Source organism: Cyphomyrmex costatus, unplaced genomic scaffold (assembly GCF_001594065.2).
Source record: "Cyphomyrmex costatus isolate MS0001 unplaced genomic scaffold, Ccosl1.0 scaffold160, whole genome shotgun sequence".
NCBI lineage: Eukaryota > Metazoa > Arthropoda > Insecta > Hymenoptera > Formicidae > Cyphomyrmex > Cyphomyrmex costatus.
In genome coordinates, this window is record NW_017275610.1 from 625,180 (window position 1) to 640,952 (window position 15,773).

Genomic DNA, 15,773 nt, shown 5'->3' on the forward strand with positions numbered 1-15,773 from the left:
ATGTCAAAAAAAGAAGAACGCGCGTGAAGTTAGCCCCCCCATTTCTAAAACTCGGCTTTGCAGACTGCAAATGCAATAATGGCTGTAAGCAATCGTTTAGTGGTCGCTTACTGAGATTTGGTAGTCCATTCCCGACGATTGGTAGTCGAAATCATAACCGGAAATATTAAAAAAATGATATACGCGCGTGAAGTTAGCCCCCCTATTTTTAAAACTCGGCTTTGCAGACTGCAAATGCAATAATGGCTGTAAGCAATCGTTTGTTGAGAAGTTGTTGAAATTGCAAAATTGTTGAGAAGTGATATACAGATTCGATTTCGAGATATCAATAATGACAGCACCAATTTTATTCGGACTGTCGCAATATCTCAAAAATTTACATCGACATTAAAATAGTTGAATTTTTTGCGATTTAAATTTCTAAACAATTATAATCAAAAATTTGTTGACAAAAATTCCTGATAAAGCTGATAGTACTGCGAAGTTGGTAGCAATGCAATGTTTACGTAGTGATGTTCACGCGGACTTGCGACCTGTTATATATTTCTATCGTATGTTTCATTCTAAGTTCTGGGTGCTGTTCAATGTTACCGCATCGCTTGATAGGTTTAAAACTTTAGCTAAGTATAGATTACAGTTAACCGACACTCAAATGCGCACTTAACGTCTTTTTAGACATTAAATTTTGTAAGAATGTCTGCACAATACTATGTATTGTGTGTAATATTGATGCAAATTAGATGATATTATTAATAGACAAACGTAATGAATGAAATCAATTTATCAGAAAATGATATCGCACTTGTTTATTATATTATTTTTCTAATAAACAAATTGACGTTATTTATCGTCACTTTGATATAAAAATGTTTTTGCTGAGTTGTGTACGGTAATATTAATAGAAGATATAAATAAGATTTGCATAATCGCGTATATAATCAAGACATCTATGACATGAAATTTTTTATTGTCTTTTGACTCTAATCAAATAAAATAATTTATTCACCATTTTTTGTTATTTTTTACTTTTTATTATTTATTCTTTTATTCTCTCAAAATAAATGCATCGATCATATTATAATTTATGTGATAAGTATTATTACTTCTTACTTACTGTGTAAAATGCACGTGCATATGATTTATAATTATGTGTACTTTATTAGGATCTTAAGTCGTGACTAAAATGACTACCTTAATAAGAATAAAGGGCTGCACACAATCAAAGAATAAAGATATAGAATATTTAATATATGAACAGAAACAGAGAATAAGAATTTCAATAAATCCGAATACACAGTTTCTGTATTTTAAGTTAAAATTCTTATTCTCTGTTCTTGTTCTTGTTCTTGTAGGTATTCGTATATTCTTTGTTTCTATATACCCTGATTTTGCGCAGCTCCTTATTCTTATTGAAGCAGCCATATTGGTCAAGAGTTAAGATCCCAATGGTTAAATAATTTTATTTGTTATTAAATTACCATTGATTTATATTAAATTATTTGGACTTAAAAAAATTGTGCAAAACTATGAACTAAAAGTTTAATTCTTCGTCATTATAACATATATCCAGCATTTTTTCCATAACAAGGTTCATATCATTAACTATAATTTTATCATTATCTATATAATTTTAAAAATTGACTATTCCCGTAAAAAAAAAGTACCATTAAGGTTTCTGAATAGTCACTATACTATATTAAATCATGACATCAGAGGCGAGAAACAACACCTTAATTTTTGTTGTGTGCCATTTGTAAACAAAAAGGCAATTTGGGTAAAAAGAATAACAAAATCGCTCTAAAATACTTTTAAAAAAAAGATAAAGGTTACGCTTATCTCTCCTGACAGTCAGTAAATAATCATAAAAAATGATAAAAAGTATGTATAAGTGAAAATAAGCTACGCTTTTGTCATTTTCTACGATCATTTACTGACTGTCAAGAGGGGATAGCCCATTTATATAGTTGTTGTAAAGCCATTTCATCATTTTGTTTCATCCAAATTGTTTCTGTTTACAAATAGCACGTAACAAAAATTAAAGTTTCGTTTTTTGCTTCTGACGTCAAGATTCAATATGGCTGTGGTGACTATTCAGAAGCATTAAGGTTTGCTCTACTTGTGATAAGACGTTAGTCATAAAAAGACTTCGAAATAGTAAAGGTGGATAAAAAATCGTGGATATCGCTTTATATTTTTAAAGTAAATACTCACACTCTAAAAATTGTTTACACAATTCTTTATTGTGATCACAACGTAAGTATAACAATAACAAATTATTTTTTCTTATAATATTGTGAGAGTAGTTTATATCCATATTTTTATTATGTGAATGAGTATAGTTTAACTTCCTTAAAAAAAATATTTATTTGTTGAGACAGGTAAAAATTAAAATAAAGCCAAATCATTAAAAATAGAAACTAATATATAAACAATTTTTTATTAAACTAATTAATTATAAAGTGTTTTAAGCACTTATCGTCATTATTATTCATTGCACTTATCCTTGACCAATAATTTACAAAAATAAAAGCAAACAATAGAAAAATTAATATATAATATGAAATATCATTCAACCGATACGAACTAAAATAAATGATTTCAAAACTAGAACATTTAATTGTTTAAATAAAATAATTGCTTACGCAATATACATCAACATATCAACATAAAATAATTTTCTAAAAGGGGGGAAAATACAACTTTTATTTTTTCATGACTGTTCAGAGATTGTTTCATTCTTACATTTTTTAATCTTTTTTTTCATGAAAATAAAAAATTATTATAATAATGTCACTATTAAAAAAAAATTAAATTTGAAGTACAGAATAAAATATTTTTATTCACATCAATCGTTATTATGAAATTGCTATCAGTTATATATAGGATATTTCAATCATTTAAAAAACTAATTCAGAAAGAGAGAGAGAGTTAATCAAAATTGTGCAGTGGATGCATTACAAGTATACTTATATTTATTACGCGAAATTTACACACTTCACAATTTCGTATACTACCGAAAACATTTAGAAGTACGTAATTGTTTTTTATCATCTATTGTAGATATAGATTTTTTCTGCGTTGTCGGATGAAATTGCGGAGTGTGCACATGTACGTACATATAATGTATATTTGAGTATTAAAAACCAATTATACTATTATAATTATACTATTATAATATTTGCAGAACAAATTTCTGTAAGACAACGCCGTCATGGATGGAAAAGTATACACCGAGAAAGTTAAGAATCCCAGAGCGGATGCTAACATTTTCAGCGTCTTGACGTTCTCGTAAGTACATTACATTTTACATTTTTGTCAGTCTATCTAATTTTATACTTTAATAGAGAATGTCACATTTTTTTTATTTGATAATATTAAATCTTTATGGATATATAAAATGTTTAATTAAAGTTTAAAAGGAATAGTGTTATTTTGCGCTTTAATTACAATATATAATACTTTTTTAGAATAGTTATTTTTCGGAAGAATTATCGTAATAAATGGACAAATAGCAAATAAAAAATAGATACTCTTTGATTTAATTTTACATATTATATTAGTAATTGGTAGTTTAAATTTTGGATGATAAGCAAGCTAGGCGCCCCCGCGAATCAGATATGAATCTGTAAATAATGTCAAGATCATCTTGAATCGTTTCGAAAATATAATATTCAGAAATAAAATATCCTAGAAAATAAAAGTGAAAATGAATATTCTAACGAAAGAAGCAAAAATCAAGAATTGGATAAATTGAACCTGATTTATGCGAGTAAAACGTGTGTCTTTTGCTTTTCTTTTTCGCAGTTGGATGCTGCGTCTTTTTTGGGTGGGTTATCATCGGGATCTTGAAGTATCTGATATGTATACACCTCTTAAAGAACATAAAAGTGATATTCTTGGTGATAAATTAGCAGCGGCCTGGGAGAAAGAATGCGAAATGTACCAATATCGACTTAATCAGGTCACGAAGAGCGGGTCACATAAGAAGATTAAGGAGCCTAGTCTGATGAAAGTTCTTATAAAATGTTTTGGTTCCAAAATTTTACTATATGGAATTTATGTGACTTTTTCAGATATCGCGTTCAGGTACTCCCTCATTTCTCATCTAAAAATCTCCTCTTATGGATTTTTATCCTAATTTTTATTATATTCTTTTACATTGGAAAATGTCACTGACAATTCTTAAGAGCTATAAAACAAAAATTATTTCAATAATATTGCAGCAACATTGCAACGTCCAAGCAATATAATATTACATACTGTACAGTATTTCAATAATATTGCTGCAAGCTTCTGTGCTGTATGGGTTTTTATGTAACGTTTAGAAAATATTAATAAAAATGAAAATTTTATTCAGAAGTGTGAGAAAAGTAATAGAAATGTTCCATGCACGTTTTATACGGAGTGTTCGGATAGCGTATATTGATACTCCAAATTGCTACGAGTTAATAGAAATTATTGTAGTTCCTAAGAAGCGTTAAATCTCTTTTGTTTGCATTTTTTTCACGTTTCCAGAAATTTTTAATTGTTATCAGGGGAGTGTTGCAGCCGTTATTGGTAGGCCAGCTGTTGCACTATTTTAACTCTATGGACGTCGACAAGTCGTACGCATACAGCTACGCCGTCGGCATTATTCTCTGCTCCGCTGTTAATGTGTTTTTTACTCATTTGACTTTGATGGGTCTTACGCATATGGGCTTGAAGATTCGTGTCGCCTGCTATTCACTGATCTACCGCAAAACGTTGAAGATGACCAGAACCGCCCTGAACGAGACGACAATCGGCCAAATAGTCAATTTGCTATCTAATGACATCAATAGATTCGAGGTCTACCTCATATTTATCCATTCTCTGTGGTTCGGACCTTTGGAGGCTATTATCCTCACGTACGTAATGTACCACGTAATCGACATCGGAGTATCGTCTATCATCGGTGTCGCTTCTCTGCTAATGTTCATCCCTTTCCAAGGTAGAGAAAATTATTGGTATGAACATTTGTAGTAATGAAAGTAATCGGGGAACCGAGTTAAAAAACTTGTTATGTATTACATATGTATGTATGTAATATATGTGTGTCGTCTGTAAAAGTTAAAATTGTTTAAGTTATAAGTAATTCTACTAACAATCATCTTTTTGCTTTATTTCAGTTGCCAATTTTGAAATCTTTTTTTAATATTAATTTTGATAAATATAAATTAATAGATAAATTATTTTGATACATAATAATATAGATTTTAATAAATAATAATTTAGAAATAATTGATAAATTAAATTAACTTTGATTTGAGATAATAAAATTTTATTATCTTTAAACTGTAAATTAAATTTGTAGGCTAAAATTCTTTTAAACATTAAAATTAAAAAATGTTTCGTTTCCAATTTTCTAAATTTTCAATATATTCCCAAAGTTTTAAATGTATTGTTAAATTCGTAATTAATGAGTCTTTTCTCCGCTTAATTAACACATGTACATCGTTTAATTAATGTTTTAGGAAAATCATTGAAAATTGCTTCTCTAATCCTACTCCATGTTTTGTTTTCGGAATTCCTCAGTGTGGTTGGCCAAAAAGTCGTCCGAACTGAGATTACGGACCGCTATTAAAACCGATGAGAGGGTACGATTGACGAAAGAGATTATCAGCGGAATCCAGGCCATCAAGATGTATACCTGGGAAAATCCGTTCAGCACCCTGATAGAAAAAGCAAGAAAGTTAGTACCGCTACTTACACTGATTACACATGTAACACTCATATTTTGTTAAACGTTGAGTTAAGTGATCATAAGAAAAATTATTTAGTGCAAAAATTTATTATCGTCATTTATTAGTCTTTATTACCTCTTTGTCGTTGAGGCATTTTTATGCGTGTATATTATTTTAAAATATTAAAAAACGTAATTTTTTAAATAAAAAATTTCGCAATATATAAATATCTCTACTTTTTTCAATATCTCATATATTTAAATATATGATCAATTTGGATATATTAAATATACATTTACAAACGTCATTTATTTGTAATTTTAAAATTTAAATGGCCAGCCCTTATTTATTCTTAATGTTAAGACACGCGTCCAATAAATTCTGTTTATATATTTCTAGATCAGAAGAAAGAAATACAATTTTGCAGAAATAAATAATTAATACTACGGAATTTATTTGCAGAATGGAAATTAATATTATCCGGTGGGCGTCGTATATCAAAGGTATCACCATGTCTTTTCTCATTTTCACTACGAGATTATCACTGTTTATCACGGTGCTGGCTTACACACTATTCGGCTACAAGATAACAATTGAGAAGATATACATGCTAACCGCTTGTTACAGCTGTTTATCCTTCTCCATGGCTACACTTCTTCCACAAGGTATGTGGTAATTAATGTAACAAAATATGTGATAATTTTAGGGAAAGGTGATAATATGGACCTTGTGTTATTTTTCTTGTGCAATTATGTGTTTCTTGTTTTATTATGCGTTATAGTTAATAATATTATTAACGTTAACTTATGTTAATCTATGTAAGTTATTAAATACATAGGAAATGACTTCTGTTAAGCTAGCACCTTCCACAAAAATTAGCACCGAAATTAAGTGATAACTATGTTAATTATAATTTTTTGTGCTCAAACGGTTTAACAGAAACTCATAATTGAAAATGGAGGTGTTAATTTAATGCCAAGTTAATATTCTCTTCATTAAATTATATATATACCTATATATATAAATTATATATGTATATATATAAAATAAAAAGGTTAGTATATATACACGGTAAAATTAAGTGGTTTTTACGCCACACCGAGAAGGGTTTTTAAGGATTAATAATCACAACTGTCAACAAATTATTTTATATTTATATTTTTAATTATTTATCTGTTTTGTCCAATTTAGGGATAAGAGGGGTAGCGGAAATAATTGTAACTGTAAACAGGATAAAAAAGTTTTTAATGTGTGACGAACTGATATATTCTGAGATCAAAACAGAAAAGAATAGTAAAGAGAATAATAAGGAGGATGCTGAGAAGAATAACAAGGAGAACGCAAAAAAAACTAATCAAAAAGGCGCAAAAAAGAACGAGGAAATTGCAAAGGACGAGGAGCAGAACAGGAATGACTACACGATCAAAGATCAGCCGAATTGTGTTGAGTATAGCATTTCAATCAAGAATGGCAGCGCTAAGTGGTTGGACTATGAACAGGAATACACCTTGCATAATATAAACATGAACGTGCGTCCTAATGAATTGATTGCTGTTGTTGGTCAGGTCGGCGCGGGCAAGAGCAGCTTGTTGAACATTATCTTAAAAGAATTGCGTTTGCAGAAAGGTTTCATTCAAGTATGTTGACAATTCACCTTTAACAATTATATCCGGTCTTTTACTTTCTGGTTAACTTGTATGTGTGGTTAAAATTTCCGACTTACGTGATTTCGCAATTCTCTTCTTCTAGACAGAGGCCTGACTATGGTTATCGCGCCTTTGATGGTGATGATTGTTTTAAATATCTTTGTTCACAGATTAATGGCAAAATTGCCTACGCCAGTCAAGAATCGTGGCTGTTCTCGGGATCAATGAGACAGAACATTTTATTTGGACGGAAGATGGATCAGATTCGATACAATCATGTGATTAAAGTGTGTCAATTAAAGAGAGATTTCAGTTTGCTGCCTTATGGTGATAAAACAATCATAGGCGAGAGGGGTATCACTCTTTCGGGTGGTCAGCGGGCAAGGTTCGTTTCACAGAATGTTTTAACAAGACAAAATTTGCACAATTTAAAAAATTTTTTATTTTAATGTTAAATACCAGAGGTCCTCTTTTAGTATTAATAAATAATTAAAAATCATATAATTTTTAATCAGTATAGATAGATAAATTAAACACGAGCATCTATATAGACTAATTATTGCTGTAATTGTTGCAAAATTCCGAGCTGTTAATAATTACATATGATTTTTATTCTTATTTCTTAACATTTAAGTTAATATTGTATCTTAATTTGGTGGTCATTAATTTACTTAATTTTTTTTATAAATTTAATTATTTTCTCTGATTATTCTATATAAAAATATCTTCTTTACTTATCTTTGAAGTAAGCTTTTCTCAATAATAATAAATATTTAAAAATGTATATTTTATTATAATATGTGTTTACGTTTATATATACCTATATTATTATATATAATATACGAAATAAGAGTTTTTATTTACAATATTAAAAAATAAGATTTATATATACCATATATATAATACATGTTTTAAATTAATTAATGTAATTAATGCAATTTAATTTAACTTCTGCCTAAATAAAACTAATTTTATTAAGAAAACACAAAAAATTCATTTTTTTTTTGTATTATATATAAATAGTTAGAATTTTAGAAAAGACACATTATTTATAATATGTATTATTATTATTATGATAATACAATATTATAATAATAATAATAATAATAAGATAATATTGATAAACGGCAGAGTAAACTTAGCGAGAGCCATTTATGCCGATGTTGATATATACCTCATGGATGATCCTTTGAGCGCCGTAGATGCCCATGTGGGCAAGTATATCTTTGAAAAATGTATCAACAAATATCTACAAAGCAAAACTCGGATTCTCGTGACTCATCAGTTTCAATACTTACGCAACGTCGACAGAATTATTGTTTTAAAGAACGGAACTATTCAGGCTGAAGGGTACGATCTTATTGTACATTCTTTCTATTTCTTTTAATTTGTATCTTACATATTTGATATTATAATCTTGCTATAATTTCTAATAAGCTATTATTATGACAATCGTATATTTTACATATATAATCAAATATTTATTTTATTGCTTTTGTCTTATCTTTTACAATTAAAGCCTTGATCTTTTATCGCAATGAGAGGGAAAAAAGATGGATGAGAATATTATTTGTAAACCATAGTAAAAAAATTTCTTTTTGTTAAAGTTTTTTATCAGTAGGTTACAGTATCTATATGTATATAGCTCAGGTATACATACACGCGAGAATATTATACGGAACTAATCATTTTGGAAGAAAAAACAGAAATACGGTTGTTGATGTGGAAAATTCAAATGCTCACTTTGTAATGCCGTGTAACATCTTTCGTTATTTTTAGAAAATTCGCTTGGAAGTTGAAACGAATATTTATATTAATAGTCACTTCTATTGCTTTGTAATATAAAATGCTTTTGTTCATCAGGACTTATGACGAACTGAGCTCTATGAGAGTGAATTTCGGTCGGTTATTAGAAAACCAATGGGAGGCGAATGAGAAATCCTCTCGACCCTCTTTGGCTTCTGTCAGTCGTAGTAATTCGCACACCAGCAGTATCAAATCCTTGAGTTCTTTTATGGCTGATGATACGTCGAAACATGAACCCGATGAAGTAATTTGTACTTATTTCTTAATTGCTTATTTTCTGCAGTAATTACTATGCATTGTTCTTAACTAATATTATGATATAATATTATTTAGAATAATTATATCTTAAATTACAACAAAACATTAATTCAAGTATTTTATCTTTCCTAAGCTTTATTTTAAGATATTTAAAAAAATATTGCCATTGATAATTAATAGGTCGGCAAGAGTGATGAGCTCATTGGAAACTCGTCAGGAATTCGTTAATCCTTAATTAAATAATGGATTTTATGTAACTTTTATTTAGAAGTGCGCATGTACTAATTTCAAATATGCGAACGTTCTTTCTTCTATCATTGGAATAATTTTAAATTTTAACGTTAAATTATAAGTTAAATGTTAATTTCAGGTAGCTGAGATGCGAACAGTAGGAAATGTTTCCAACAGAGTATACACGAAATACTTCTGCGCTGGTGGAAACTTGTGTGTTATATTCATAATGGCGATGCTTTTCATCATTACACAATTAATAGCCAGCAGCGTCGATTACTTTCTTGCCCGATGGGTTGATATGGAAGAACACTTTGTAAGTGTTTATGTACAAATTGCTAAAATAATCGGAGAATTGAGATGTAATCGTTTCTCCAGAAAATTGTAATGGTTATCTTTTCTTGTTCAGTCAGATTGATTTATCGAAATTAAAGAAAAGAGAAATATTAGTTTGGGAAAAAACAATAATCTCTTATCTATTAGCTAATAAGAATTAGTCTCGCTTGACACATTTTAAAGAGTATAATTTTTTTTAAACGTAAACAGAAAGAAGTTTTGTAGAAAAATTGTAGATCTTATTCTACATTAATTATATTTTGTTAATTGTATAATTTTATTACAAATAAAATATAGATGAATCAAACGAACGACGGTGTTGTGGAAGATCCGAGAAGTCCCCTCACCCGCATGCAGTGCATCTACATTTACAGCGGATTGATTGTGCTGACAATCTGCATCTCTTTTATTCGCTCGTGGACCTTCTTCTGGATGTGCATGCGGGCCTCAGTGCGCTTACACGATCGTATGTTCCACAGTATCAGCCGCGCCACTATGCGATTTTTCAATATCAATACGTCGGGACGCATTCTCAATCGTTTCTCCAAGGACATGGGTGGAGTGGACGAGATACTGCCCGCTTTGTGTATAGATAGCATCCAAATCAATCTATGGATGCTGGGTATCATCGTCCTGGTTGCCATCTCAAACGTGTGGCTGCTGATACCCACGGCGTTTATCGGTATTGTCTTTTATTATCTGAGAACCTTCTATCTGGCCACTAGTCGTAGCGTCAAGCGTCTCGAAGGCATTAGTGAGTATCTCATCTTTAACTAGAATAGACACAACTATAATAATTTAATTAATAAGATAAAAAAAATTTCGATCGCAGATTGAAATCAAGTTATCTCATTGAATTGACGATTGCAACTCTTCGGATAAAGAGAGTAAAATTTTCAACTTTCCTCAGCTCGCTCACCGATCTTCGCTCATCTTAATGCGACTCTTGAAGGATTACCGACGGTCCGTGCTTTTGAGGCGGAAACGATCCTCACGAAAGAGTTTGACAATTACCAAGATCTCCATACGTCTGCGACATACATTTTTATCGCAACTACGCGTGCCTTCGGCTTTTGGCTGGATGTTGTCTGCGTTCTATACATTACATTGGTCACGCTGAGCTTCCTTGTGTTGGACAACAATGATCGCGGTTCGATGAACAGCGAATATGTAGGTTTGGCGATCACACAGAGTATCAATATCACCGGTATGTTCCAGTGGGGTATACGCCAAAGTGCTGAGCTGGAGAACCAGATGACCTCTGTGGAACGTATTCTTGAGTACAGGTACTGTATACCTTGGATTATATATACATACATGTATTGTATATATTCACTGTACATTATCTCTATCAACCATTTCATCTTGTTGAAATATAGATTACTTTTTATTTCACATCCCTTTATTTACAATTTTTAAATCTCTATAATAAATTCTTATTAAAGTTAAAGTGACACAAATTTAGTGACGATTTAATAAATCTATTGATTACGAATATTGTACGGCACCTCGACCATTATTTATCAGATTTTTTAAATTTGTAATTCCCTCTAGAAATTTCAAATCTTAGAACGTTATATTTGTAAATTTTCAAATCCTTAATTTAGATACTTTTTGTTACTAAAAATATTTTCCACCTGTTTAGATATTTGAATGTTTTTGTAATGTTGTGAATATAGAATTTTCTAAATCATTCCAATTTCTTTAAACTGTTAACTTTCCGGTGCCAGTCTATATTATTGTATCATATATCTACTATATTCTATTGCAAATGTCACAGAAAATTTAACATTTTGTAACAAACTTCTTTCCCAATCAAAACGCCAGACATCAAGGAATAGTAACAAGTAAACATATGTTATACCTTTAGTAATAAAGGAGTTATATAATATAATATATCAAAATAAAAGAAATTTTACCACACTAGGAATAACACTGAAGTATTAAATATCTTCTCATCAATATTCCCTAATCCCTATTTTGATTCTCCTCCAGCAAAGTAGACAGCGAGCCCCCTCTCGAAAGTGCCCCCGATAAGAAACCTAAGTGTGAGTGGCCGCAGAAAGGCAAGATCGAATTCAAGAACGTGTTTCTGTGCTATACGCCATGTGAGCCACCAGTGCTTAAGAACATCAGTTTTGTCATTTTTCCTCGGGAGAAAATCGGCATTGTCGGCAGGACCGGCGCTGGCAAATCGTCCTTGATCCAAGCGCTCTTTCGCTTGACCAACGTAGATGGTCTGATTGAGATCGACAACGTAGACACAAGTCAGCTCGGCTTGCATGATCTGCGCTCCAAGATCAGCATCATTCCTCAAGAACCATATCTGTTCTCTGGTAGCCTGAGACGGAACCTTGACCCGTTCAATTCGTATAGAGATGAACTGTTGTGGCAGGCCCTCAAGGAGGTCGAGCTGAAGGAGTTAAATTTGGAGACTCATATCAACGAAGGCGGCTCCAATCTCAGCGTCGGCCAGCGACAGTTAGTCTGTTTAGCGCGTGCCATTGTCAGGAACAACCCGATACTCGTGTTGGATGAGGCAACCGCGAATGTAGACCCGCGAACTGACGAGCTCATTCAGACAACAATCAGGAGGAAGTTCAAAAATTGTACGGTGCTGACGATCGCCCATCGGCTCAACACCATCATGGATAGTGATCGTATTCTGGTGATGGATGCTGGCATCGTTGTGGTGAGTCAATTCCTTTATGACCATATCTTTTGTGTATTTTTTGGATAACGTGAATCATCGAATAAATTTAAATAGATCACAAATTCTTTCCTTCTTTCTTTGATTATAAAGAATCAAATTAAGAATTTATTGATTATTCTTGTGACACTTCTTTTATTAAATTATTAAATGTTTTTTTAGATAAAATTTATTTATGATCTTTACAATTTTTTAAAGTAATATAATTATAAGTAAATTTTTTGTATATATGTTCCATAAATCCTACGAATTTTTCTCTTTATCATCCTTGTGCGTATTATTAAAGTACATCATTTATTCGAATAAATCTCTTGTTAGCAAATATACTAATTATATTATATATTGTAGAAAGTGATAGCATTTATTTTTTTTGTTCCAAGATATAAATATTTTTTCAGTAGGAAGAGTTTTTATATATTCTTTCATTATCTGTAGTACACGTTGCGTAAATACAATATTTTATACGCGGCACGTATCAAACTATGAAGTTCTCCAATAGTGCTCGTAACGAGAATAGATCGTTAAATATGGACTTTTATCCTGCACAGGAATTTGATTATCCCCATATACTGCTGCAGAAGGAGACGGGGTATCTGAAGAGTATGGTGCAGGAAACCAGTAAAGAGATGGAGAAGGTTCTAACAGACTCCGCCAGGAATTGTTACCAGAATCGTTCACAACGTTTTGATGTATCATAACATTAACTTTTTGTAATTCTTTCGGACAGACACAGTGATTGATCGCCACAAATGTTCCATTGTTTTTATAAACAATTCTTAAATCTTTGGAATTTAAAAAATGAAAAGTGTAAATAAAATTAATTATTAAAAAATGTAGGAACGTAATAGATTGTTCCCCTCATAAATGTTTTACAGAGCTTCGGGGAGATGTGTAATAAGTACGGATATTTGAAACCGTAGAGTTTTAATGAAAAGAATCAATGGAGTATCTAAGAATTGGTAGGTACATAAATCTCTTTACTTACACCTTTGTGACACATCGAAAAGATTTCAATTTTCTTTAAGTTTATGTCATAATATTTTATTTTTATAAATTATATATTAATTACATATTATATTTTTATAAATTATATTTTACATATACTATACTGTATTGAGAAAGCTCGCTATTAGCATTACTGCGTCATTTAATTTTTATCAGACTATTATTAGACTTTAAAAGGAACAAAATGGCGTTGATAGCACCCACCTTGAACGCAAGAATTGAGTTGCATAAACAAATGATAAAATCTAAAACTTGAGTTTGAAAGAAACGTAACGAGAAGGTCAGCACAAATTATAAAAAGATACAAAAAATTTTGTTAGAAAGTACAAACAAAACATTTTTAATTTCCATCTTAGAAGTGTACACGAAGCGTATCAAAATATTCTGTATATTCTTTGTAGAGTGTTTAGGAAACGTAGATAAAGTTTCAATTAGTAAAGTGTGGGAGAAGTGAATCGAGATACTTCATGCACTCTTTACGGAATATTTTGAAAGCATTGATAAAAAATACGTTTAGATATAAATTACTGATTTTAGATATAAATTACTGAAGTATACCAAAAAGGTATCAAAGTGCTTACACGTTTTGTAGGGCACTTAAGAAACGTTTATAAAATGAATTATTAAAAACAATATTAAATACACAGTATCTTTTTAAGACCGTGGCACAATGAACTATAAATACATAACAAATTAAAAATAAAGTCCTTACTTGGTTAAGCTAGAGAAAGAGAGAGAGAGCTCTTTAGTACTTAAAAACAAGTCTACATTCTTAAATAATTTCATGCTCATATCTATCCATTTCTTCAAATTAACTGCGCACTGAATTGTCAGTTTTGAAACGTAATTCTAAAGAAACTAGAACAGTTTCACAAATTAAATTAAAAAGCAATTTAATAATATTGATGCTATAAGCATCGTAGAAGATGATTAATAATATAATGTTCATAAAGCATCAAACCTGTAAATAATTCCATTGCAAAAAATATTTCCTAGGTCGATGATCGAACTCGGATCTCCTATTTTCCGAGAGTATCTTCACGGTTAGATCATCAATGTAGTAATATTCTTCGTAATAATCAACATAGAAAATGTGTAATTTAAAGGCCACGTGTATGAAAATACTTAATATTTAATTAAATTATGCGGTTTATGGTTGTGTTCAAGGCTCGCGCTATCAGTGTTATTATGTTATTATTTCGTTCTTTTTTTTTACTCTAATTTAAGTATAATAAATGATTAAGTATAATAAAAATAATGAAATTAATTTATGATCATTCAAAGCAGAATAATTATAATTATAATTCATATGAATATATTTTGTCAATTTTATGAACAAAAATTTTTAACTAACAATTCTATATTCAAAACTGTAATAAGTAACTATTAAAATTTTCTAAGTATTAATTTCTAAAAGACCATGACTTGTTTAAATTGAATTTACATATAATTTAATGAGATGTTATAATATAAAAATGAAATGTAGAAACAAATATTAAAAAAAACAAATGTTTTAACCTTTTAAACATCGATTATCAGTGTATCTACTATTTCAACGTCAAATTCGAATAGCAGGATCAAATTAATGTTATAATCACATAAATCTCGCAAATTGGCGGATTCACAGCGCAACAATATGTTTACTAATAACATACACATATATATCCATTTGTAGAGATTTTTAATTGGCAAATCAAGTCCTTTATAATTATACGCAAATATAATTAATATCCATCCATGACGAATTTTAGTAGTTAATCAATCGAGTTTTATTTTAAATTGTACACGTATTATATTGTATTAATCCAGAATATAGTAAAATATTAAACGGCGGTGAGTATAATTTTTTTATATAATATATAAATTAATTTTTTAATCATTCTCTTGTAATGTTTTATTATATTAAAATAAATTTATGTTTGAATAAATTATTTAGTTACCAGAGGATTACAAAGTATTATGATTAGAATGTAATATACCAATTATCTCCAACATAAAAATGCTGATAGCTCTTTTTTTCCTCGATATAAACCATCAGTAGGAGGTGATCATATTTTTGTTATCACGTTGTGTAAATGT

General features: G+C 30.1%; 1 protein-coding gene across 2 annotated transcripts; it reads left to right on the forward strand.

The window, feature by feature from the left end:
* The first annotated feature begins 3,060 nt into the window (after positions 1-3,060).
* LOC108771544 (probable multidrug resistance-associated protein lethal(2)03659) lies at positions 3,061-13,431 on the forward strand. 2 transcript variants are annotated; one of them, XM_018536858.1, is made up of 15 exons: positions 3,061-3,108; positions 3,185-3,288; positions 3,805-4,086; positions 4,536-4,969; positions 5,554-5,710; positions 6,165-6,367; positions 6,894-7,339; positions 7,519-7,733; positions 8,480-8,698; positions 9,212-9,398; positions 9,783-9,959; positions 10,277-10,733; positions 10,890-11,265; positions 11,975-12,671; positions 13,238-13,431. In XM_018536858.1, exons 2-15 carry the CDS (start codon positions 3,212-3,214, stop codon positions 13,385-13,387), a joined length of 4,077 nt encoding a protein of 1,358 aa, XP_018392360.1. In that variant the 5' UTR covers positions 3,061-3,108; positions 3,185-3,211; the 3' UTR covers positions 13,388-13,431. The 2 variants fall into 2 exon arrangements, with proteins under 2 accessions (XP_018392360.1, XP_018392361.1); XM_018536859.1 differs by having other exon boundaries at positions 13,268-13,431.
* The last annotated feature ends 2,342 nt before the right edge of the window (positions 13,432-15,773 follow it).

Excerpts from the sequence above, each read along its gene's own strand:
- LOC108771544 (XM_018536858.1), top strand. The coding sequence starts at position 3,212 with ATGGATGGAAAAGTATACACCGAGAAAGTTAAGAATCCCAGAGCGGAT. Across the intron at positions 3,289-3,804 it reads TTCAGCGTCTTGACGTTCTC|TTGGATGCTGCGTCTTTTTT; the intron begins GTAAGTACATTA and ends TCTTTTTCGCAG. Across the intron at positions 9,960-10,276 it reads TTGATATGGAAGAACACTTT|ATGAATCAAACGAACGACGG; the intron begins GTAAGTGTTTAT and ends AATAAAATATAG.